We start from the raw sequence: 26,826 nt of genomic DNA on the forward strand, positions 1-26,826 counted from the left end.
GAATATTAGCCCGACTCTTGTGTCCCATGATGTATGAAAAAGAAATGTATTTATTTTATTTAACCACCAAGAACTACAACCATTATCGTGTGCATCTACTAAAATCATCTTTCATTACTGCCAGTCACATCATCTCACCCCCTCGAAGAGCCATAATATTCTTCAATCCATGATGTTTGGCCTTCTGTAGGTGCCTTGTTATCTCCTCCTTGGTTTGTTGACAACAGGTCATGTGCAAAACTGTCTCAAGGCCACAAAATTTGACAGCCGTGCTTGCAATCATCATGGAAGAGGTGTCCTTATCAGAGCCAGGGTCCCCTGCAGGGTGCCAGGTCACATCGATAAAGAGGGGTCCACCAGAGCCCATTCGATCAAACCTGCAAAACAGGAGGAAATATTTAGCTAAATACACTAGAAAGTTTTACATTCAGTTTATCATTGACCTGCTACATTTATGGATTCTTCTGGAGGCTAGAAGGACACATGATAACTCTTAAAAGGTTTAAGTTGACCTCTTCTAACATTTTAAACCTGTATTCAGGTTTTTAATATGTAACATGTGATATATGATCCACTAGAGAGAATACTCAGTGTGAAAGTGATAGACAATAAAGTAGCAAGTATAAAAAAAAAAAAAAAAAAAAAAAAAAAAAAAAAGGGGAAGAAGGAGTGTCTTAATTTACATACATTTCAAAAAAACAAATGAATTGATGTGAAGTCCAAACAATGAAGTTAAAATCTCCGTGATCATAAATAATATTTAGTGCAAAAGTTCTCTCAGGCTTACAAGATTGGCTAATGTATGGCACAAAGGCAATGTGGGCTGCATGCACTAACAGTTGTTTTCCAATGGAAAGACCCACCAGTGAAAGGTGAAGTAAAAAAATCCTACTCATCAGACGTTGTTGACTCTCTTTGCCTTATGGCAAGAGTCGTCCAATAAGAAAGAAAACCCACCAAACAGTGTTCACACGCTCTCCTCACAGTAGTATGCGGTTCTGGGTTTAGGATCCCTTAGTAGTTCAACGGGTTTTCTTCCATGGTCGCAGAGACCATTAAGCCTTATTTGGCAAAGAGTCAACAACGTCTGATAAATAAAGCATTTTTACTTCACCTTTCACTGGTGGGTCTTTCCATTGGAAAACAACTGTTTGTGCCATACATCAACCAATGTGGGCTGCATGCACTAAGGCGACCTTGTAAGCCTGAGAGAACATTTGCACTGGATATCACTCATGATCATGGAGATTCTAATACTGCATTGTTTGGACTTTACATTTCAAAAACAAACAAATGAATTGATGTGTGTACATTAAGACACTTTTTTGAATGAATGATGAGCTGCCCAACTCAGCTGGAAATAGTGGAATGAGAAAATGGTGTCCCCTAACGGAACCCTCAAAAATGATAAAAATGGAATCTGGCTGCCTAAAAGAAACTGCAGTGGATAGAAAGACTCGAGCAGCATGTACTATGTCCAGCCAGTGGAAAGAAATAGTACTAGATTGTTCTGGAGCAATACATAGAAAGGCATGAAGGTAAAAAAAAAAAAAAAAAAAAAAAAAAGGAAGGATATCCCAGATAGGTCCAATGGATGGTTTCTGAAGGACTGACAAAACCGGGATGAGATCTCACAATGTCGCTGGCGAATGCATACGGGGAGCCGATTTGAAATGCTCGCAAAATACTTTGCAACATCACAGCCAGGGAAAGGATATGGTTCTCTTATCTTCAGGTCCCGAACACCTGAGGTCTGCACTGGTTCAACGGCTGGATGGGATTCTGGACGGGCCGGCTCTCAGGCTTTTACTTGTTTCTTATTTTCCTTCCTCTTAAATTTTTACTTTGACGCATTGCATTGTCAGCTCTACAGTTAGACTTTTATCCTCATTTTAAAAGGTTAAAGTGTTTGTTACACAAGAAAAAAAATTGATATATATTTTTTTATTATTATTATTACACACACAGTATCTCACAAAAGTGAGTACACCCCTCACATTTTTGTAAATATTTTATTCTATCATTTCATGTGACAACACTATAGAAATGACACTTTGCTACAATGTAAAGTAGTGAGTGTACAGCTTGTATAACAGTGTAAATTTGCTGTCCCCTCAAAATAACTCAAAGCACAGCCATTAATGTCTAAACCGCTGGCAACAAAAGTGAGTACACCCCAAAGTGAAAATTTCTAAATTGGGCCCAATTAGCCATTTTCCCTCCCCGGTGTCATGTGACTCGTTAGTGTTACAAGGTCTCAGGCATGAATGGGGAACAGATCGGTTAAATTTGTTACCACTCTCATACTGGTCACTGGAAGTTTAACATGGCACCTCATGGCAAAGAACTTTGAGAATCTGAAAAAAAGAATTGTTGCTCTACATAAAGATGGCCTAGGCTATAAGAAGATTGCCAAGACCCTGAAACTGAGCTGCAGCACAGTGGCCAAGACCATACAGCGGTTTAACAGGACAGGTTCCACTTATTACAGGCCTCTCTATGGTCGACCAAAGAAGTTGAGTGCACGTGCTCAGCGTCATATCCAGAGGTTGTTTTTGGGAAATGTATGTAGACATATGAGTGCTGCCAGCATTGCTGCAGAGGTTGAGGGGGTGGGGTCAGCCTGTCAGTGCTCAGACTATACGCCGCACACTGCATCAAATTGGTCTGCATGGCTGTTGTCCCAGAAGGAAGCCTCTTCTAAAGATGATACACAAGAAAGCCCACAGTTTGCTGAAGACAAGCAGACTAAGGACATGGATAACTGGAACCATGTCCTGTCGTCTGATGAGACCAAGATACATGTATTTGGTTCAGATGATGTCAAGCGTGTGTGGAGTACAAAGCATGGTGGTGGGAGTGTCATGGTCTGGGGGCTGCACGAGTGCTGCAGACACTGGGGACCTACAGTTTATTAAGGGAACTATAAATGCCAACATGTACTGTGACATACTGAAGCAGAGCATGATCCCCTCCCTTCGGAGACTGGGCCGCAGGGCAGTATTCCAACAGGATAACGACCTCAAACACACCAAGACTATCACTGCCTTGCTAAAGAAGCAGAGGGTAAAGGTGATGGACTGGCCAAGCATGTATCCAGACCTAAACCCTATTGAGCAACTGTGGGGCATCCTCAAACAGAAGGTGGAGGAGCACAAGGTTTCTAATATCCACCAGCTCTGTGATGTCGTCATGGAGGAGTGGAAGGAGGACTCCAGTGGCAACCTGTGAAGCTCTGGTGAACTCCATGCCCAAGAGGGTTAAGGCAGTGCTGGAAAATAATGGTGGCCACACAAATAATTGACACCTTGGGCCCAATTTGGACATTTTCATTCAGGAGTGTACACAGTTTTGTTGCCAGCGGTTTAGACATAAATGGCTGTGTGTTGAGTTATTTTGAAGGGACAGCTAATTTACACTGTTATACAAGCTGTACACTCACTACTTTACATTGTAGCAAAGTGTCATTTCTTCAGTGTTGTAACATGAAAAAAAATAATAAAATATTTACAAAAATGTGAGGGGTGTACTTACTTTCGTGAGATACTGTGCGCGATATCTATCTATCTATCTATACACACAGTGGGGACAGAAAGTATTCAGACCCCCTTAAATTTTTCACTCTTTGTTGTATTGCAGCCATTTGCTAAAATCAATCAAGTTCATTTTTTCCTCATTAATGTACACGCAGCACCCCATATTGACAGAAAAACACAGAATTGTTGACATTTTTGCAGATTTATTAAAAAAAAAGAAAAACTGAAATATCACATGGTCCTAAGTATTCAGACCCTTTGCTGTTACACTCATATATTTAACTCAGGTGCTGTCCATTTCTTCTGATCATCCTTGAGATGGTTCTACAACTTCATTTGAGTCCAGCTGTGTTTGATTATATTGATTGGACTTGATTAGGAAAGCCACACACTTGTCTGTAAATGAGGTCAAAGGAACTGCCTGAAGAGCTCAGAGACAGAGTTGTGGCAAGGCACAGATCTGGCCAAGGTTACAAAAAAATTCTGCTGCACTTAAGGTTCCTAAGAGCACAGTGGCCTCCATAATCCTTAAATGGAAGACGTTTGGGATGACCAGAACCCTTCCTAGAGCTGGCCGTCTGGCCAAATTGAGCTATCAGGGGAGAAGAGCCTTGACTAGAGAGGTAAAGAAGAACCCAAAGATCACTGTGGCTGAGCTCCAGAGATGCAGTCGGGAGAAAGTTGTAGAAAGTCAATGATCACTGCAGCCCTCTACTAGTCAGGGCTTTATGGCAGAGTCGCCCGACGGAAGCCTCTCCTCAGTGCAAGACACATGAAAGTCCGCATGGAGTTTGCTAAAAATACACCTTAAGGACTCCAAGATGGTGAGAAATAAGATTTTCTGGTCTGATGAGACCAAGATAGAACTTTTTGGCCTTAATTCTAAGTGGTATGTGTGGAGAAAACCAGGAACTACTCATCGCCTGTCCAATACAGTCCCAACAGTGAAGCATGGTGGTGGCGGCATCATGCTGTGGGGGTGTTTGTCAGCTGCAGGGACAGGACGACTAGTTGCAATCAACGGAAAGATGAATGCGGCCAAGTACAGGGATATCCTGGACGAAAACCTTCTCCAGAGTGCTCAGGATCTCAGACTGGGCCGAAGGTTTACCTTCCAACAAGACAATGACCCTAAGCACACAGCTAAAATAGCAAAGGTGTGGCTTCACAACAAATTTGTTACTGTTCTTGAATGGCCCAGCCAGAGCCCTGACTTAAACCCAATTGAGCATCTCTGGAGAGACCTAAAAATGGCTGTCCACCAACGTTTACCATCCAATCTGACAGAACTGGAGAGGATCTGCAAGGAGGAATGGCAGAGGATCCCCAAATCCAGGTGAGAAAAACTTGTTGCATCTTTCCCAAAAAGACTCATGGTTGTATTAGATCAAAAGGGTGCTTCTACTAAATACTGAGCAAAGGGTCTGAATACTTAGGACCATATATTTCAGTTGTTCTTTTTTAATAAATCTGCAAAAATGTCAACAACTCTGTGTTCTTCTGTCAATATGGGGTGCTGTGTGTACATTAATGAGGGAAAAAAATGAACTTAAATGATTTTAGCAAATGGCTGCAATATAACAAAGAGTGAAAAATTTAAGAGGGTCTGCATACTTCTCTCTCTCTCTCTCTCTTTTTTTTTTCTAGGTGGGACACCTCTGCTGTGTCTTTCAATTCCTTTAGGGATTCACATCCAATGTGGTGCTCCTGCTTCCACCACACCAGATATTTAACAAAAAATTGGAGATGCAATCTCAGTTTCTGTTCAAAAGAATTTTACTTCAATCTTCATGCATACTGAGGAAGGCCTGTGATTGGCCGATATGCGTCTAGAAGGGAGGAGCTGATAGTCACGTTCAGCCAGGCACTGTGTATGTGGACACGGCAGTGCTACTCTGGAGGTTTATATGTGATTTTAAAAGTTTTTATCTTGCAAGTGCAACTTGTCTGTTTGGGGGCTTTGAATAATGGAATCTTGAGCCAAGCTGGGAGATGATCTGTTTCTTTGGATATTAATGAGCTGAGTTACCATTAAGAAAAGAGCCATCTGGATTAAACACCATTGATTGGGAAGAGGAAGTGAGAGCAAGGAGCTCGTGGGGAGATCCGCATAGGAGTTTTGACTCATCTGGGAGGTTAGCGCACATTTATACTGGTGGTGGTGTGCACTCCTTTTGGAGGACGAACAATCACTGTGATGGAATTGTGTGGATACACTGATCACAAGAAGAGTTTTTCATGTTTTATATCTACATTTTTTCATTTTATGGACTATTGATTTAGATATAGGATTTATTTACATATATATATATATATATATATATATATATATATATATATATATATACATACACACACACATACATACATACATACACTCCCAAGCGACACAATCTAACCTGTGAAGATGTATAGGGAGTTCAGTGTTTGCATTGACCAGCACTATGGAGGAGGACAAAGAATCTTCCAAATGTGCAGATGAGCAAATTATAGGTTTCAGAAGTATAATCCATTAATACACAGGTGACAAGTTCCATGTGTTCCATTTAGCACCACAACTCACATTTAGGGATGCACCAATACCATTATTTTTTTTTTTTTTTTTAGAAAGCACTGATACTTTTTTTTTTTTTTTTAGTACTCGCCGATACCAATTACAGATACCTACCGCAACTGTTTTGTTTTCACTTCAGCTGTCAGCAATACAAAGCATTGGAAAAATATTTACAAATGAAATGATTTTTTTTTTTATTTTGCGCTTTTTTTTTTTGCAATGTGAAATGTGTAAATATATGTTAATATATATGTGTAAAAATATTCACTAACAAAGCAAACAAAAAAAGTTTTAATTGTTTATAAAACTGATGTGAAGAAAATAGGATTTTTATAACAGCTTACCTGTAAAATCCTTTTCTTTTGAGGTACATCACGGGACACAGAGCCTCAGTAATTACTGATGGGTTATAGGGTATCATTAGGTAATTGGACACTGGTCACACCCTAAACAGGAAGTTCAACTTCCCATATAACCCCTCCCCTTCCTGGGGATACCTCAGTTTTGTAGCAAAGCAATATAAGTGTATTAGAAGAGGGGCGGGACCTCTGTGTCCCGTGATGTGCCTCAAAAGAAAAGGATTTTACAGGTAAGCTGTTATAAAAATCCTATTTTCTTTCTCGTACATCATGGGACACAGAGCCTCAGTAATTACTGATGGGATGTCCCAGAGCAATGCTATTTGAGGGGAGGGGACCACTCAACGTAGGGTGTAATCAGACCTGTGGACCTCGTACTGCTGCCTGCAGCACACTACGCCCAAAGGCGATATCCTCATGCCTTCCCACATCCACCTGATAAAATCTAGTGAATGTATGGACTGAAGACCAGGTTGCGGCCCTGCAGATTTGAGCCATAGGGGCCTGGTGATGCACAGCCCAAGAAGCACTAATAGCCCTTGTGGAGTGTGCCTTGATTTGAAAAGGTGGAATTTTCGGTTTCAAACCGTAAGCTTGAATAATCATTTGTCAAATCTATTTTGAAATGGTAGACTTTGACGTTGCCTGTCCTCTATTGGGACCTTCTGGCAGTACGAACAAAACATCTGGAAAAAAGGAAGGCAGAACAATATCTTGGTTTAGATGAAAACCTGAAACCACTTTCGGTAGAAAGCTAGGATGAGGGCGCAACACCACTCTATCCTTGTGTATGATTAAATAAGGCTCTTTACAGGGAAGAGCTGCTAATTCTGATACTCTTCTAGCAGAAGAAATGGCTACCAGAAAAATTAACTCTTGTCAATAATACCAAGGGAATTTGATGTATTGGTTCAAAAGGCTGTTTCTGTAAAACTGACAGAACCAAATTCAAGTCCCAGGGGTTTAGGGGCGCCTTAACCGGAGGATTAAGACGCGTCACCCCCTGCATAAAGCTTTGAACCAAAGAATGTGGAGCAAGTGGCCGTTGAAATAATACTGATAAGGCTGAGACCTGGCCCTTGATGGTACTCAAGGCCAGCTTAATTTCTAATCCCATTTGTAGAAAGTCAAGAATTCTACTTATTACATATTTTCTGGGATGCCAACCCCTGGATTCACACCAGGATACATAAGCTTTCCAGACTCTATGATAAATCACTCTGGAAGCTGGCTTCCTTGCATTGATCAAGGTAGAGATCACCGGACCTGAAAGCCCACGACCCTTCAGAATGTGGGTTTCAATAGCCAAACCGTCAAATTTAGCGTTTGTAAGGCAGGATGGAACACTGGACCTTGAGATAACAGGTCTGAATGTGACAGTAGGGTCCACGGGGAACCTACTGTCATCCTTACTATTTCTGCATACCAAGCTTCTCCTGGGCCAAGCTGGGGCCACTAGAACTACCGACTTCTTTAACTGCCTGATCTTGCGAAGGAGTCGTGGCAGTAGCAGAATAGGAGGGAATGCATAAATCAGTGAGAACCGATGCCACGGAATCACCAACGCATCTGTCCCGTATGCAAGAGGATCCTTTGTTCTTGCCACAAACTTGTCGATCTTTTTGTTGAATCTGGATGCAAAGAGATCCACATCTGGAACCCCCCATCTTTGGCATATGGCCCAAAAGACGTCGGGGTGAAGAGACCATTCCCCTGGGACTAACCGCTGGCGACTCAAAATAGTCCGCCTGCCAGTTCTCAATCCCCGGAATGAAAACTGCCGAAATGCATGGCACATGCTTTTCTGCCCAGACTAAAATCTGGTTCACTTCCCTCTGAGCTGCCCAGCGGCATTGTCGGACTGGATCCTGACCAGGCAACCCTGTAGCCTGAGAGTCCAGGCCTTTAGGGCTAGATATGCCGCACGGATCTCCAGAATGTTGATGGGTAATGTCCTCTCGGTTTTGGACCATTCCCCTTGGACCGCAGACTGTTCCAGAACTGCTCCCCAACCCGAAAGACTGGCATCCGTTGTTACCACCGTCCAGGTAACCGGTAGAAAGGATTTCCCTTTCTGCAGGCTTTTGGGTATTAACCACCAACTGAGGCTCCGACGCACTGCATCGGAGAATCTAATGCCTGAACCTTCTTGTTCCAGGCTGACAGGATACTGTGTTGCAGTAGTCTTGAATGAAACTGAGCATAGGGAACTGCTTCAAATGAAGCTACCATCTTTCCCAGCAGCCTCATACAAAAGGCGGACAGAAGGACCCTTTTTGGTCCTGACTACCAGAATCAGCTCTCTTAAGGCAGTAATCTTTGTCTGAGGTAAAAATACCTTCTCTTGGCTTGTATCTATGACCAGGCCCAAATACTCCAGTCTTCTTACTGGTTTTAAGAAAGACTTTTCTAGGTTGAGAATCCAACCTAGGTGTTCCAGGTAATTGACTGTGGTCATCAAGTTTCCGCTCAAACAGGCTACCGACCGGTCTATCAAGAGTAGGTCGTCTAGGTATGCTATGACAGTTATACCTTGAGCCCTTAATCTGGCCATAGGAGAAGCCAAGATCTTTGTAAACACTCGAGGGGCAGTGGCTAGCCCGAAAGGCAGAGCCACAAACTGAAAATGGCGCCCTTCTATTTCGAAGCGCAAGTACTTTTGATGAGCTGGAAAAATGGGTACATGCAGATACGCATCTCTGATGTCTATTGATGCCAGAAATTCTCCTCCCTGTCGGATGGAGACCACTGACCGAATTGATTCCATGTGAAAGGATCGAATCCTTAGGAATCGATTCAGATCCTTTAGATCCAGAATGGGTCTCACATCTCCATTTGGTTTTTGTACCGTAAAAAGGTTGGAATAAAATCCCAATCCTTGATCTTTCGTGGGAACCACCATGATGACTTTTTGCGACAATAGTCGCTCTAACGCTAGAAGGAGCGACTGCTTTTTCTCTGGATCTCTGGGGACACTTGATCTGAGGAAACGAGGAGAGGGGATTTCTTGGAACTCCAGTTTGTAACCTAGAGTTACCGTGGAGATTACCCATCTGTCCTGGAAATCCTCCTGCCAGATCTTTGAGAACCGTAGCAGTCTTCCCACACCCGAGCGAGTAGGGGCGCTCCTTCATAAAGAGGCTTTAGCGTCTTGTATAGTAGGCTTCTTCCCCCAGGACTTCTTTTGTCCCTGGGGTCGACTCTGAAATTTATTTCTAGACCCTGATGGAGGAGGCCGTCGTGACTGCCTGGAGGCTGATGCTCCTGGCACTGGGGAAAGAGCCCGTTTGAAAGAGGGACGCTTACTCCTTTTCTTAACAGGTAAGAGAGTGCTTTTCCCACTAGAGATCTTTTGGATATAATTGTCCAAATCCTCTCCAAACAGCCTTGCGCCACGAAATGGAAATCCAGCCAGAAGTTTCTTACATGGTGCTTCGGCTGACCAGTTCTTCAACCATAAGATTCTACGCATATGCACCAACCCAAGTGAAAGATGAGAGGTTTGGATGATAGACTCTCTGATGGCGTCAACAGCAAAACATAAGGCCACTGGAAGGTTAGCCAACCCCTGGGCCTGCTGTTCAGGTAGAACTTTAAAGGACCTGCTTAACATGGTCTCTTAAGTATTGACAGACTCCGATCGCTGCCACTGCAGGTTGAGCTACTAAACCTGCTAAGGAGAAAATATCCTTCAACAGGGATTCCATTTTCTTATCAACAGGATCCCTGAGCATTGTCTACAGGACAAGTCAGACTTTTATTTACGGAGGAAATGGCGGCGTCAACGACCGGTATCCCCCACATCTTTATAAACTTTTCTTCCATAGGATAAAGTGTTGAAAACTTTTTAGGTGGAAAAAAACGTTTATCTGGGTGATCCCACTCAGAATAAATGAGCTTTTCTAGCAGATTATGAACAGGAAAAGCATGTCTTGTTGGAGGAGGCTTCAGCGACCCCAAAGAAGAAGAGGGTTCTTTAACTGACTCAGATACGGGTAAATGTGGAGCGGACCAATCCAGCAAGGATCTGTACTAAGACCTTCTCATCCTGAGAAGCTGAAGAGGGCCCTTCTCCACTTGATTCCTCAGAGGAGGAATCATCAGTCCCATCCCGATCCTCTGAAAGGGATTCTTCTCCTTTTTCCCCCAGAGTTCCTCTGCCTGGGGGTCCTGGGTAACAGAGAAAGACCTAGTGAGTTTTCTTCCACTGAGTGAAGATGCGATTAAGGCCATTAATCTTTCCTCTAATCCATTAATGGTTGAGGAAAAAACCTCCTGCGTAATGTATACAGGGGCTGAAGTGCCAGAAGCAGATGCAGCCCCCGACCCCAACGGCTCTCCCTGGCCGGCCATCCCAGGTCCTTCAGGGGGGAAGGCACTGCAGAAGGGGGGTCCTCAGAGCCTGAGGGAGATCCCCTAGAGCCTCTGGTTTTTGGGGTATTTGTACCTCTTCTACCCATAGTGCAAACAACAGGGTGGAGGTATCACACAAATGAAACACTGACTGCTGAGCAATGTTGTCCAGCAACTTGCTACTGCTACCAATGCCCAGTCAAGTGTTTCTTAGTAAATGCTGCCTGGGAGAATGCCTGTGTCCCACCTTCGATGCGACCGTCAGCTCTGTGTCCCTCCATAGGCTGTGTGCACCTGAAAAGTGTGCTTCTTATAGCCTGTGCAGCCGGCGATGTGGGCGTCTAAGCACGTCGGACGTCGCGCTGACGCTCCGCCCCCCCTCCTCTGACCACAACCCCCCCCGTTTTATTAAAAAAACGTGCGCTTTCCCGCGCGAGCCGACCCTCCGGGACCAGCATGGAGGGGAGGCTGGGGTGGAGGAGGAAGGAGAGAGGCCGGTAGATGATGGGGTCTGCCACATGGTAATGGCGGCGGTGGCGATAGTGCGGTATACTACCGCCTCACAGACCACTGTGGCTCCCCTAATCTTGGGGTGGGGGGGGGGGAATATCCCTGCAGGAAGAGCCCCCCATCCCATCCTACCTGGAGCTCGGCTGGAGGAGCTGTGCAGCTTGAAACACTGAGACAGACAATTAAGCATGTGAAGGTATGTGCTCTTGGCAGCCCCCGGTGGCGACAATAGGCATAGCATACATTTACTAGGAGAAACCTACTAGAATTAAAAAATTCTGTGGAATCTCCCTTCCCTTATCCAGCTGTTCTGTTATACAGACCCAATCTTCACCTCCCAAGGTGGGCTCCGTTTGGAAAACCTTCAGGAGACTGGGGCCCCCTATGAATAGAGGGATCCGAAGTTCTGGGCCTGTAAAGCACCCGGCCAAGAATAAGGCTAGAAAAAACAAATTCTGAAATGCGGGGTCCAGCTCTCTAAAAAGAGAAGCGTTACAGGTAAAACCTTGTTTCTTCGGACACGAGGCCCGGGTACCATCCAATTCAGCCTAAAAAGGACACTTTGAAATGGATCCGGTTCGCCTGGCTTGCCCCAGTATAGGATATAGGATATTCCCTTTGGAGCTCAGCACAGGACATCTTTACACGTCCAATACCTAAGACACTGGCGAAAAAACTGAGGTATCCCCAGGAAGGGGAGGGGTTATATGGGGAGTTGAACTTCCTGTTTAGGGTGTGACCAGTGTCCAATTACCTAATGATACCCTATAACCCATCAGTAATTACTGAGGCTCTGTACCCCGTGATGTACGAGAAAAAAAAAAAAAAGCATGGAGGAGAATAGGAAGTTAATTAAGGCTGATTAGAGTAAATTAAGGGTTTATAAGGGTTAAAACAGAGGAACAATTGTTCATCCCTTTGATCTGCAGGTGAAGAAACAGAAAGATTAAAAAATAAACAATGTTTCTTTTTATTTTAGTGTTTCAGGGCTGAGCAATGTTGTTAATAAACATTGCCAGCTGCTTTTTTTTTTTTTTACAGCCCCAATTACCGGACTTCTTTAACACTTCAGCTGTCAACAGGGGAGACTCACTGACAGCTCAAAGAACCGAGCCTGAAAGTATCGGTTTCAGGTATTGGTGCATTTGCACGAGTACCAATACTTGTGCAAATACTTGGTATCGGCACCGATACTAGTATCGGTGCAACCCTAGTCACATTATTTGGATCAAAAACACTTTAGCCAATTTACACAATGCTGCATAAATGGCTTAACGCACACCTAAACCTAAAAATTTAATAATTGCAGCTTACCAGTCCTTGGTATGGTGGCTGAACTTGCTTTCTTTTTTCAAGCTTCTTTTGTTTTACTTTCTCCTGGCAATCCTGCAAATAACACACTTTCTGTCCTTAGGTGTATCGATGGAGAAAGCCAAGTTTGTTACACTAGGCCAGGGATCTGCAATTAGCGGACCTCCAGCTGTTGCAAAACTACAAGTCCCATCATGCCTCTGCTTCTGGGTGTCATGCTTGTGGCTGTCAGAGTCTTGCTATGCCTCATGGGACTTGTAGTTCTGCAACAGCTGGAGGTCCGCTAATTGCATATCCCTGCACTAGGCTGTTCTTCTGATATGGACTACAGACTGTCCACATTTCATCATCTCCATCACATGTGGAGGCAGGACAACTGTTATATTACAGAACATAGCTAGGAGGGAAGATGTTCTACAGTACAACAACCACATCTAAGGACTGTAAACTACAACATTTTACATTTTTGTTCTTGGGTTTCATTAAAAGTGATACTAAAGTTCTTTTTTTTTTTTTTTTTTTTAGTTAAAAAACAAACAAGTCACACTTACCTGCTCTGTTCAAAACCGTTGCACAGAGCAGCCCAGAACCTCCTTTTCTCAGGTCCCAATTCGGTGGTCCTGGCCCTTCCTCCTGTTGAGTGGCCCCACAGCAAGCAGCTTGCTATGGGGGCACCTGAGCCGAGTTGCAGCTCCCTGTGTCCATTCAGATATGGAGCCACAGCCCAGCCCCCTTTCTCTCCTCTTTGGCTGGCTGACTTTGACAGCAGTGGGAGCCAATGGCGCCGCACTGCTGTCTCAGTCAATGAGGAGGGGAGTCCCGGGCAGCCGAGACACTCCTGCAACATTGCTGGATCTAGATGGGACTCAGGTAAGTATTAGGGGGACTGCTACACAGAGAAGGTTTTTTTAATCTTAATGCATAAAATGCTCTGTTTAAAACTGTTGCACAGAGCAGGTAAGTGTGACTTTTTTTTTTTTTTTTTATTTTAGTTAAAAACAAACAAGAAAAGAACTTTAGTAATCCTAATGTTGACATTGTTTGTCTTATTGAGCATGGTTGATTGGCCTGCAACATTTTCATCGCCTCTTGAATTTTTTGTACTTTCTCCCTGGGTAGAAACACTTTTTGTTGTGCTGAGTCTAGGACATACCCCAAGTATGTTATTTGCTGAGTGGGGTCTGGGTTGGATTTTTCTATGTTCACCAACCAACCTAGGTTTTCTAAAAAGGCCTGTGTGTACTTCAGGTTCTCTAGTAATTTCACGGGAGAAGTTGCAAATAGTAGATCATCTAGATAGGCGATGAGATATGCTCTTGATTCGAAGTGTAGCCAGGGCTTCCGCCAAAACTTTTGTAAAAATTTTGGGGCGATGAGGAGAGGCCGAAGGGAAGGGCCTGAAACTGAAGGCACATGGTTTCCTTCTTTGTTTTTATTGATAAACTTAGAAATTTTTGGTAGCTATGAGCTATCGGGATGTGCAAGTACGTACCTTTAGATCCAGGGAAGCCATATAGCAGTTTGGAGATAATAGTACCTTTACTGAATATATGCAGTCCATCCTGAATCTTTTGAAGGTTATGGATAGATTTAGAGGTTGAGTATCGGCCTGAACTTTCCTGAGGGTTTTTGTACCCCAAATATGTGGGAGTAGAAGCCCTGACCTCTTTCTTCTTGTGGTACCTTGGATATGACTTTCTGTTCGAGTTCTTTAATGCCTTTCATTAACCACTTCCGGACCGCCGCACGCCGATGTACGTCCAAACTTTTATGGTGGATATCGTTGTTATGGCAGCAGCTAGCTGCCATAACCCCGGCATCCCCGTTTTCGAGCGGCGGTCGGCTTTGATAAAAAGGGTCCCTGCGGCTGATTCGCTGCGAGATCACTTTTATCGGTGGCGGGAGAGAGCCCCCCCGCCGCGATCCGGTGCTCTCCGCCGCTTACCGGAGCCGTCAGTAGCGGCGGAGGCGATCGCATCTGTCTCCCTTCTGTGCCTGATGACGCGTGAGGATAAGATGACGCCCACTCGTCTCCATGACACTGCCAAGCGGAAGCGACGTCAAAACGTCACTTCCACCCACGCCTCGTAGCCTTCCTGACGGTTTTCCCGAGTGTGGCTCGGGGTTAAATTTCAGTCCCATTAGCGGTAACCCCGAGCCACACTCGGGATTACATTGCAGGATCCTGGCGCGGCATTACTTACCTTGTCCCCAGGATCCTGCGATGTCCCCCGCTGTGTCTGCGGGCTCTGTCTCCTCCAAAGCCTCTCCGTGCCAGGCTCCGTTCCTTGCGAGCGTCGCGACACACGGGGGCGGAGCCTGGCGGCAAATTTAAAAAAAAATGTACAAACCATAACACATACAGTACTGTAATCTTACAGATTACAGTACTGTATGAAATTATTTCACATGCCTTTTGTCCCCAGTGCTTTGGCTCATGCCCTGCATGCAGTTTTATGTTATATATACTGTTCTTTCTGCTTGGAAACTGGAGATTGTCCATAGCATCCAAAAAGTGTCCCTTTACGTCAAAAGTGGCTTTAGATCAGCTAGAAAACAGCGATAGTAAATTAGAACACTTGCAGAATTGAGCGTTAGTGAATCGTGGGAAAATTTATTTTATTATTATTATTTTTTTAAAATTATTTATATTTATTTATTATATTATAATTTATGTTTTTGTGTTTCAAACTTCATCACACCCGGGATATCTACTAGACTCTTGTTTGGACAGCTTTAAGTGTGTTATTGTTAAGAATTATAGTCCTACAATATAAAAACACCAAATTTCCATGCAAAATAATTGTACCGCTTTCAGCACCTAAAATCCGATATAATCATACCACCAGGGAGGTTAAAGGCATATTTTTTTTCAATGTCATTTTTTTGAATGACTTTTTTTTTTTTTTTTAATTGCATTTTAGTGTAAATATGAGATCTGAGGTCTTTTTGACCCCAGATCTCATATTTCATAGGGGTGCTGAAATTAATCATTGCATCGATGCATCGCGATTCGGGTGTCCCCGATGCGGCATCGATGCATAAGGACCGGAAAATCGATGTCCGGTGACGTCATTACTAGCATTTGACGGGCACAGTAAGGCTGCGCTTGACGGGCACAGTAAGGCTGCGCTTGACGGGCACAGTAAGGCTGCGCTTGACGGGCACAGTAAGGCTGCGCTTGACGGGCACAGTAAGGCTGCGCTTGATGGGCACAGTAAGGCTGCGCTTGACGGGCACAGTAAGGCTGCGAATGACGGGCACAGTAAGGCTGCATTTGACGGGCACAGTAAGGCTGCATTTGACGGGCACAGTAAGGCTGCATTTGATGGGGGAGGTTCAGTATTTTTCAGTTTGTTTGCACCCCCCAAAAAAATTTTGAGCACCAGCTGCCACTGGTCCAGCACAGAGACAGTACAGGGAACTTCACAGGGCTGTTTGTCATCTGTGGATTCTGTCCCTTCTGACTTCCAAGCAGCCGTGTGTGTGTGAATCTCTGTACCCTGTAGTGCACCGGATTAGTGCACTTTTTAGGGAGTGAGGTTATTTTTAATTCAAAGCAGAGTTCCAGTCAATTTTTTGTTTATTAGAAGTCAGCAGCTACAAAAAAAGTGCATCTTCTGACTATTAATAAAAAGACACTCACCTGTCCCACAATCCAGCGACGTGGCCACCCAAACCCTCCATTCTCTCCCCTGCCTGTCCACAGCGCTGGGAATACTACTGTGGGCATCAGGCTGTGACAGCTTGCAGCTTCACATCCGGGTGCGCATGTCTCACTGCGCTTTCCTGCATAGCCGGGCAATCTTTTGGGAACTGTGATGTGTCCCAGAAGATTGCAGGGTGGAAGGGCCGTCTAGGCGGCCCAAGCGGAAGTAGGAGCTCGTCAGTAATCGGGATGCATCATGATGCATCGCGGAATCGAACTGAATCGAATCCTTGACCAGATAATCGTAATCGAATCGAATCGAATCGTGAGACCAGTGAAGATGCGCACCCCTAATATTTAAGGGGTCCTGTCATGCTTTTTTCTATTACAAGGGATGTTTACATTCTTTATAATAGGAATAAAAGTGACACAATATTTTTTTTTTTTTTAACAGTATAAAAATAAAATAATGTAAAATAAATAATACAAATTTTTTTATTTTTAAAAAACCCCTGTCCCGACGAGCTTGTGCGCAGAAGTAAACGCATACGCGAGTAGCGCCCGCATATGAAAACGGTGGTCAAACCACACACGTGAGGTATCGCCGTCACCGGTAGAGCGAGAGCAATAATTCTAGCCTTAGACCTCCTCTGTAACGCAAAACATGCAACCTGTAGAATTTTTTAAACGTCGCCTATGGAGATTTTTGAGGGTAAACGTTTGACGCCATTCCATGAGCGGGCGCAATTTTGAAGCGTGACATGTTGGGTATCAATTTACTTGGCGTAACATTATATTTTTCACACAATTAAAAAAAAAATTGGGCTAACTTTACTGTTCTTTTTTATTAAAAAAAAAATATTTTTTTCCAAAAAAAGTGCGCTTATAAGACCGCTGCGCAAATACGGTGCAAAAAAAAGTATTGCAATGACCGCCATTTTATTCTCTAGGGTGTTAGAAAAAAAAAAAAAACATATATAATGTTTGGGGGTCCCAAGTAATTTTCTAGCAAAAAAACCTGTTTTAAACATGTAAACACCTAAAATTCAAAACGAGGCTGGTCCTTAAGTGGTTAATCCTCTGCCCTTTTTTGTTTTTCAGGAGTTCAGTGATGCAAAACCTGTTCAGGGGTGATCTTGAGAACTCCAAGTGATGCCCGTTCCCTATCATTCTCAATATGAACTAGCTGGAGGATATCTTTTTCCACTGTGGGAGGAAGGCCCCCAGTCTTCCCCCCACCATGACTGGTTTGCCATTGCTTGCTGCGGGCTTGCTCATGACGACAAAAAATTTCCCCTCCTTTGCCCAAGGTCTTTTTGGTTTTCTGCCTTGGGTGCTCGAAAGTGAGATATTGTGTCCCCTCTTTGTCTCTGTTTTGCTGTGGCTGTCCCCAGGCTGGTTTACGCTTCAGCGGAAATGTTTTTTTCTTATCCGCCGTGCGATCCAGTACTTTCTCCAGCCCTGGTCCAAATAGCAAGTCCCCTGTAAATGGAATCCCGCGAAGTTTCACTTTGGATGCACAGTCCCCCTGCCATGTCTTTAGCCACAGGGCTCTTCTTGCAGAATTGGATAAGGCCGAGGATCTAGCTGCCATCCGTACCGATTCCGCTGATGCATCTGCGATGAGTGATGCCCCGAAGTAGCATGGGGAAAGAGGACAGAATTTGCTCTTTTGGTGTTCCCTCCTTAATGTGGGCCTGTATCTGAGTCAGCCAGAACTCTACCTTTCGGGGCACTACAGTTAGTTACTGCCATAGCTGGTTTTAGGCTCCCCACTGTGAAGTCCCAAGACTTTTTAAGAGGGAGTCCATCCTTTTTGTCCATTGCTTTGGACAGGACCCCCATGTCCTCGAAGGCCAAGTCTGTGTGCCTCGAGACTTGGGAGAAAGCTGCGTCTAGCTTTGGGGTCTTTTTCCAAACCGACACCGGATCATCCGCAAATGGAATCCTTCTTTTCACTGCTTTCAAAAAGAGTTTCCTTTCCAGGTCCTGCCATTCTTTCTTTATTGCCTCTACTAAAACATCATGGACTGGAAACATTTTATTTACTTGTTCTTCCAGGCCCTCGTACATTTGGTCATGTAGAGATAGGGGTTTCTTCTCTGTTTGCATACCTAGTGTGGTATAAATCCCCCCCCCCGGGAGGGCCTGCACTAGTTGCTACCTGCTGCATTTGAAAAGAAGCAGTCGGAGGCTGCAGGATCTGAAACCCCGCAAAGAAGGTTTTAAGGGACTCAAACGTATTAGAAAACCCCAATTAGACTTACCGGTAACGGTATTTCCAGGAACCTTCCAGGACAGATACTTGAGAGATGATCGGCTCCGCCCTCTACAGGAAACACAAAATCACATAGAATTTAAAAGGCCCCTCCCTTTCCTCTGACCCTCAGTTGTTTAGAAGATCAAGTAACCTCCACCAAAAGGTGCACTCAGCAGAGGAAAAAAATAGAAACATAAAACACACCACCACCAGGAAAACATGGTTGACCAGTGAAAAAATAGAATAGGGTGGGAATATAAACGCTGTCCTGGAAGGATCCTGGAAATACCGTTACCGGTAAGTCCAATGGGGGTTTTCCCCCCCTCACCTTCCAGGACAGCTACTTGAGAGGATAAGCAAGATTTAATACCTTAGGGAGGGACGACAGCCTGAAGCACGTTCCTACCAAAGGAAAGGTCCTGGCTGGAAAGCATCTGAACTCTATAACGCATGACAAATACATGAGAGGACCATACGGCAGCTTTAGAGATATCTTCCCAGGAAGCTCCCGCTCTTTCTGCCCATGTTGTGGCCATGGATCTCGTTAAATGGGCCCTAATTCTAAAAGGAGGGGTGCGACCTGATGCTTTATATGCCTCACAGATAGCTCCCCTAATCCACCTAGCAATAGAACTTTTAGATGCTTTGGACCCCTTCTTGGGGCCACTGAACAAAACTAACAGTTGGGAGAAACTCCTAAACCCACTGGTCTTTTCTAGATAAAGCAGAAGACATCTCTTTACGTCTGAAAGACCAAACCTTTCCTCTTCCGCATTTTTGGGAGAGGTGCAGAAACTAGGGAGGACTACCTCCTGGGACCTATGAAAGTTGGAAGAAACTTTGGGTAAATACAGTGGATTGGGTTTAATCACCACCCTGTCCTCTAAAATCCTCAGGAAGGGATCTTTACAGGAAAGAGACTCTAGATCAGAAATCCTTCGCCCTGACGTAACAGCCAAAAGGAAGGACAACTTCAAAGAAATCATTTTCAGGGAAGCCTCATGCAAAGGCTCAAAAGGAGCCCTTGTTAGTGGATTTAATATCAATGACAGATCCCAGGGAGGAACATGTTTGAAGATCCTGGGAGTATATCTAGATCTGGCTAAAAGGAACCTCCTGACTAAGGGATCTTCTGCTAGTCTTCTCTCTGAAAATAAAGATAGGGCAGCAACCTGAACCCTAAGGGTGCTGACAGAGAGCCCCTTTTCCACTCCCTCCTGCAGAAAATCTAAAATACAGAGAGTGGAAAAAGAATCTAAACCAGATTTCCTTTGACAGGAAATAAAAGTTTTCCAAACTTTCCCATAGATTCTTCTTGTGACCAACTTACGGCTGTCCAGGACAGTATGAATAACCCTCTGTGAACACCCATTTAACTGTTGGATGCGCCGTTCAGCCTCCAGGCCGTCAAATGGAAGGTCTAAGGGTTTGGATGCAATACCGATCCCTGATGGAGTAGATCCTTCCGAACTGGTAGGGGCCAGGGAGGATACACATTAAGGGCCTTCAGAGAGGAGAACCAACTCCTCCTGGGCCACCAGGGGGCAATCAGAACAACTTCTGCTCTGTCCTGAATAATTTTCCGAACCACTAGGGGCAAAAGGGGAAAAGGAGAGAAGGCATAGGCCAGGCTGAAATCCCATGGGAAGGACAGTGGATCCGTCCAAGGACTCTGTTTCTCTCTCCAGAGAGAAGAACACCGGTAGTTTCTTGTTGAGACTGGAGGCAAAAAGATCCACTGTGGGGAGACCCCATCTTAGCACCACCTCCTGGAACGTGCTTTGATGTAGTTCCCAACCGCTGGAACTGATGCTCACCCTGCTCAGAAAGTCCGCCAGCACATTTTCTGACCCCTTGAAGTGGACTGCCCTTACTGAAGTGACATAGATCTCTGCCCAGGACAGAAAAAAATAAGTGCTTTCCTCACCGCCAGAAGCTCTCTGAAATTTGAGGAGCAACCTGCTTCCTCTGGCAACCAGACTCCTTGAGCTTGCCAGCCCTGTGAGTGAGCACCCCAACCCCACAGACTTGCGTCTGTGGTAATCTTGACCGGGCAATGTTGTGTCCAATCCTTCCCTCTCTGCAGATGTTCTCGCTGCTCCCATCAGGCGAGATCTAGAAAATTCCCTTCTGGTAGTTTTACCAGCTGATCCAGAGAATTTTTCCTGCGATCCCAATGGAGCAAAAGAAAAGCCTGAAGGGGTCTGGAGTGCAATTGGGCCCAAGGCACCCCTGAAATGGCCGCAGTCATTAGGCCCAGCAATTGCATGATCCGCCAAAGGGAGGTCTGAGGGAGCAGTTTGAAGGCCTGCACAGAGAGAAGAATTTTCACAATTCAGGAAAAGTATGCTCTGTGAGGGTACTAGGCAAGACTTCTGCTAGTTGACCTTCCACCCTAATTTTTGAAAGGTCCGCAAAACCAACTGTAGGTCTTGAATAAGGGACTCCTTGCCCTGAGAAAAAAAAAAAAAAAAATCAAAAAATCGTCTAGATATGGGACGATTGATACACCTTGAATCCGAAAAAAGGCCACGACTTCAGCCATGATTTTTGTAAAAATACTCGGTGCTGCAGAGATACCAAAAGGAAGGGCATTGAACTGCCAGTGAGACGGCTGGTTTCCCACGAGAACTGCAAACCTGAGGAACCTTCGGTGGCTCTGGCAGATTGGTACATGAAGATAAGCGTCCTGAAGGTCCAGGGTCACCATGAAGACCTTTGGTAACAACAGATTTCTTACCGAAAAAATGTTCTCCATACGGAAACGTCTGTAAACTATGTATTGGTTCAGGATGCTTAAATTTATGACCATACGAAAGCCGCCGGAAGCTTTCTTGACCAGAAAGACGTGAGAATAAAATCCCCAGAACTTCAGAATTTCTGGGACAGGAGAAATAACTTCCTCTGTTTCCCACACAGACACAGAGATCAAATTTAACATGGCTTGCCGTCTCTCGGCAGGTGGGTAAGAAAAAACTTCTGGGGGGAGGGGGATTTTTGAATTCCAATCTGTAACCCTTTTCCAGAGTTTAAAGGATAAAGGAATTGGTGGAAATCTCTGCCCATTCCTTGATGAAATGGCACAATCTTCCCCCTACCCCTAACCTGGCGTCACTGGGTATTTTTGGAAAGGGCTGAAGGAGCAAAGGGAGTTCCCCTTTTTGTTTGTCTTTGTTAAAGGACCATTTCTTTTGAGTCTGTTGCCTGTTGGCTTTAAAATTAGCCTTGTTTTGGAAGCCACGAAAAGGCCTCTTATTCTGGGGCTTATTCCTTTGGGAAGAAGGGAATCGTTTACCTTTCTCAGAGGAACGAGATAAGACTTCTTCTAAGGAAAAACCAAACAATAGTTTGCATTTGAAAGGAATGCCACAGAGCTTATTTTTGGAAGTAAGATCACCTTCCCAAGATTTAAGCCAGATAGCTTGCCTAGCTGAATTAATGAGAGCAGAAGCCCTGGCTGCGGATTTCACTAAATCTGCTGCTGTGTCAGCTAAGAAGGCAACTGACTTGGTAATTAGTGGGAGGGATTCTCTAATCTCTTCCTTGGGGATGTCAGATGCCAGAAGATCATCTAGACGCTGAACCCATACCTCTAAATTTCTAGCCACACAGGCGGATGCTATCGCTGGGCCTAAAGAAAAAGCTGAAGCATCCCAGGCCCTATGCAGCAATGAGTCAGCCTTCCTATCCATTTGATCCTTAAGGGCCCCAGAATCCTCAAAAGAAAGATCTGATATTTTGGACACCTGCAACATAGGCGCATCTAATCTAGGACACTTAAAGAAAACCTCCTCAAAATCAGGCTGAAAAGGAAATCATCTTTTGTGTCATCTGGATTGGAACAACCTTTTTTCAGGTTCTTTCCATTCCGACAGAATCATGTCTCTAAGAGACTGCTGTACCGGAAAGGTTTTAGATTTCCGTCCCTGAAGGCCCCTATACATTTTATCCTGTACAGACTGGGCTTGTTGTGGCATCTCAATCTGCTCTGAGGTATAAATTGCTTTTAATAGTTCATCAATATCCTCAACTGGAAAAAGATACTTAGATGAGCTACCTGTATCTCCCTCTGATGCAGACTTTTCATCAGATGAAGAGACTGGATTCTCACCTTCTTCCAGATCAGAGGTATCGCGTGAACTAATAGTCTCAGATACTAACAAGGGAAGGGACTTGGCAGAGGTTGAAGGATCTTGAACTATGGGTCTAGAAGAGGGAGGGCCTATGCTAGTAACCCTGTCATTTAGTGACTGAAAAGAGTCCTCAACCTCCTTCATAGAAGTCATTAACTCCCTAAGGGAGGAAGACTCTGAACTAGCTCTGGGTGGGATACAATCCTCACAAAATAGCTTTTTATAACTATCAGAGAGCCTGGCCCTACAGTTCCTGCATTTCTTCTTCACCGGTTTGGCCTAGAAAAAGAGTAGAAACAAGGACCATAAATTAAAAGGATCCATACAAAAGAAGTCCCTTGCTGTAGCTATCCACAGACAAGGGCTTACCTTGGGGGCAGTATGGGACCCAGATGCTGCTGCTGGTTCAATACGAACGGACGTTCCATCCTCAGACCTGTCCTCAAGCTCCATGAAGCAAGCGGAGAACGGTCGCAAAGACTGCACCTAGAATGGCGTTTTTAGCAGGCCATTCCCCTGCAGCATGTCCTCAATGTCTCCACACCATGCTCCTTATAAAAACTCGGCGTCCGGAAGTGCGTCACGTGACTTCCGGTTCCGGCGCCATCTTGCTGCATCACCAGAAGTCCTCCTGACGCCATCTTGGTACACCAAAATGAAGCATTTAGGAGGACACAGTTCCACACAGCAGCACTGGGGAAAAAAGGAAGGGAGTTGCACAGGAAAGTAACCCTTAGAAATAGGAAACCCTTCTGGTACAGACCATCATCCAGGACTTGGCCACAACTAGTCCTGGATGAAACCAGAGAAGGGGGGTCCACCAACCACAGTTACCAGACCTTAAGAAAACAAAAAAACGTGTCGGTGCTCCTGGAGGTTCTGGAAACACAAAACAACTGAGGGTCAGAGGAAAGGGATGGTCCTTTTAAATTCTATCCGATTTGTGTTTCCTGTAGAGGGCGGAGCTGATCATCTCTGAAGTAGCTGTCCTGGAAGGTGAGGGGGGAAAGTTCCTTTATTGATGCCACTAGCTCACCTCCCAGCTCAGTGGTATGTTCTGCACTAGTTTGTTAATACATTCTCCAGTTTGAGACCCCTGCTCTACATAGTTTTTCCCCAGGAGTCCCTAAGTGTAGCTTTACAGGAGGGGCACCTCTTCTTTGAGGGGTTCTGGGTTTGTCTATTTTGTTCTGAAAGGATTACTTTACACCCCCCCATCCCCCCGCAGTTAGCTGCAGGTGCACAGCCTTTCTCATGCAGGCTTGCCTCTTCAGGGGCCCCATGAACTTTCCCTCTTGCAACGGAAGGATTCTTTCACCCCTCCCGGCACTGGAAGGATTCTCTCCCCCCCCCCCCCACAGGGAGTCCCAAGGGGGGGGGGGGGGGGGTCTGGCAAGGGGAGCTCCACACTAGGTTTCCCTTACCTTGGCTAGAGCTGGAGCAGTCTGGTCCCTTCCTTCTGCCTCTGACATGTTGGTGCCGCCACCAGAACTTGTGCTGTCTCCACAGCAATTACAGCTCCTCTCCAGCCCAGGCCTGGCTGCTTTTCAGTGTCCCGCGGCCAGAACCGGAAGCCGTGGGGCAAACGGAAGTGGCCGCCCCTTACGCCGGACGTGGGGTCGCCCGCCACCCAGCTCCGTGCGGTCTCAGAGCCTGGCGTGGCTTCTCCACACTGCAGGATGCCGAGTCCATTGCTGGGGTCCGGAACCGCTGTATGGGGTCTGCACCCTCGTCTACTGAACTCAGTAGTGAAAAAGGAGCCCCCCCAACCTACAGCTGCCATCAGAGACGTGGGGGCAGCGATCTGCACCAGGTAACTTCCCTGGCCATGTCCAAGGAGCCTCTGCCCCCTTTCAGGACTTTCTGCCTGAGCCTCCCTGGCTTTCCTGGCTTGGTTCCAAGTGATGTCTCCCTTCTGGAGGAAACACAAATAACTGAGGAGCCAGCAGAGGAGGAAGAAATGTAAAGATGGCTGGCGCGGTGTTTTCTACAGAGGGGAGGAGCCAAGGTGTCTCAGGTGGCTGTCCTGAAAGACAATCTAAAACAGTTTTCCATTTAAGATACATTATTAATTTAGTTTATTCAGCATGAAATGGAGCTTAGTAACATAGCACAAGGCTGTACATGCTGCAATATTTACATTTTTGGGAAACTCATTCAATGAATCCAAGCTCTGCAAGCTGAGATACCGTGCACTGCATCAATGCACTCACACAGTGTCCCGGTAACAATGAGATAAACCAAAGGAATATTCCTTTATCCCATTGTTTTACAAATCTATGTACACAACAAACTGTATGATTAAATGGATTCTGATATCACTGTTTTACTAACCTGACAGCTTATTATTCTAAATCGGAAACCTTCATTTTGTTTGTAAATATTAAAGATTTTAACTAGCAGCAAGAATAAGTCCTTACATTTAAAGAGCACCTGTAATTTCAGATCCATCATGGCAGCGTCTGTTAACGGGTATCCACTCACCTGCTCCCGCCACGTCCCTCATCTTGTTGTGTAACTTCAGCATCACCAGACATCCCATTAAAGTGAATAGGACTGTCGGTGAGTCAACAGCGGGTCAGGAGGAGGAGCCACTGTGGGACAGAGATGACAGTTGCTCTTTAAAAATTATGATTTAAATCGACTTGATTTAAATCAAATCCACCCTGTGCAAGACCACGCAATGTTCAGTTAAAGCAGCGCAATATAGCAAAAAATGGTCTGGTCAGGAAGGTGGTAAAACCTTCCGGAGGTGAAATGGTTAAACTCTAGGTTCTCTGTTGAATATCATTTCAGAAGGTGGCAGTTGTGCATATTTACACAGCCTTCAACAGTAGGTGTGATAAGGAATTTGTTTTTCAAGGCGATTCACTTCAAGAAGGCTTGCCTTCAAAGGGTTAGGTGACATAGCTTTGCAACCCATGCATTATAGCCATAGATAATGTGGTAGCGTGGTACCCCACCAGTGTATGGACGCAGGATTCTCAACCAGGCAGGTTGAGGGGCTCCAGTTTATTTGCTTATTTGAGAGGAAACTGGCTTTTCAGTTTCCTCATTATTTACTAAAGTCTACTTTGGGACTTGGAGCCTGGGGATTTTGTAGAGATCCAGGTGGGGTGAAATCCCTAGACCTGCGTCCTGATTTTGAGACTCACAAGCTCTCTGACTGGTCAGGTGTGTGCTGGACTATTTGTAGACACCTGACCATGGTTCTGGGCTCCACCCTCCCGAGGAGTCCAGGCGAGCAAGGGAGAAGTGTGCATGTCTGCACAGTTCCGTCTGTCAGAGCAGAGGGTCCAAGCCGGTGGACTGGAACAGCAAGGAAGCTTGAGTGCTGAGGTACAGGAACTCTGTTATAGAGCCAAGAGGGCTGAAGCATAAGCCTGCGCAGCGGTGCTGCTCGAGAGCCAGGTGGCTTGGTATTTTTAGTTTATTACTGCTGTGAAGTTGAAACCCCTGTGTGGGAATTCTGGATGGACATTTTCTTTGTTTAATAAAAGTGGGCCTACAAGCCCTTAAACGGCATATCTAGTGTGGACTCCGCTCACTGGTAGGCTCTACACTGAGCTAAACAACCCCCAACTTTACAACATGTATGTGCCACACATTCAGAAGAAAATCATTTACTGTATATATTGTTGCAGCATCTGCACATAATATAAAGGCCTCTTTCACACAGGCGTACCCAAGCATACACCCGCGCGAGGGCCGTGTTTGCACAGCTGTAGGCAATGTAGGCACAGCTGTTTAGGTCTATTGGGAGCAGCGGCTGCACAGACACAGTCACTACTCCCAATTTGAAATCTGTGCAGGTGCGTGTGGGCATGTATCCCCGAACTCACAATATCTGCATTCGGGTACATGCACCCAACAGAAATAAAAAAGGGACTGCCTGCACACAGAACACCTATGCATCCCATGTGTGTAGGGTTGCAACTAACGATTATTTTCATAATCGATTAGTTGGCCGATTATTGTTTCGATTAATCGATTAATAACCTTAAAAAAAAGTGTAGTGTATAATTTAGTTAATATGTAAAGTTTAAAAAAATGACATTTATTCCTAAATATCTTATACACAGGGGTAAATATAAAATAACCAACTATATGGTTAGAGATAGAGGTTGACCGATATGGGTTTTTCTCTGGCCGATGCTGATA

At 45.0% G+C, this 26,826-nt stretch overlaps 1 protein-coding gene across 2 annotated transcripts in view; it reads right to left on the reverse strand.

Moving 5' to 3' along the window:
* The window catches only part of MTHFR (methylenetetrahydrofolate reductase), an 83,504-nt gene that overhangs the window by 44,907 nt on the left and 11,771 nt on the right, over window positions 1–26,826 (reverse strand). For both annotated transcript variants that reach the window (XM_073603171.1, XM_073603172.1), the window contains exon 3: window positions 139–377. In XM_073603171.1, the coding sequence (XP_073459272.1) occupies window positions 139–377 (239 nt within the window). The remainder of the gene's footprint in view (window positions 1–138; window positions 378–26,826) is intronic.

Source organism: Aquarana catesbeiana, linkage group LG10, assembly GCF_042186555.1.
Source record: "Aquarana catesbeiana isolate 2022-GZ linkage group LG10, ASM4218655v1, whole genome shotgun sequence".
Lineage (NCBI taxonomy): Eukaryota > Metazoa > Chordata > Amphibia > Anura > Ranidae > Aquarana > Aquarana catesbeiana.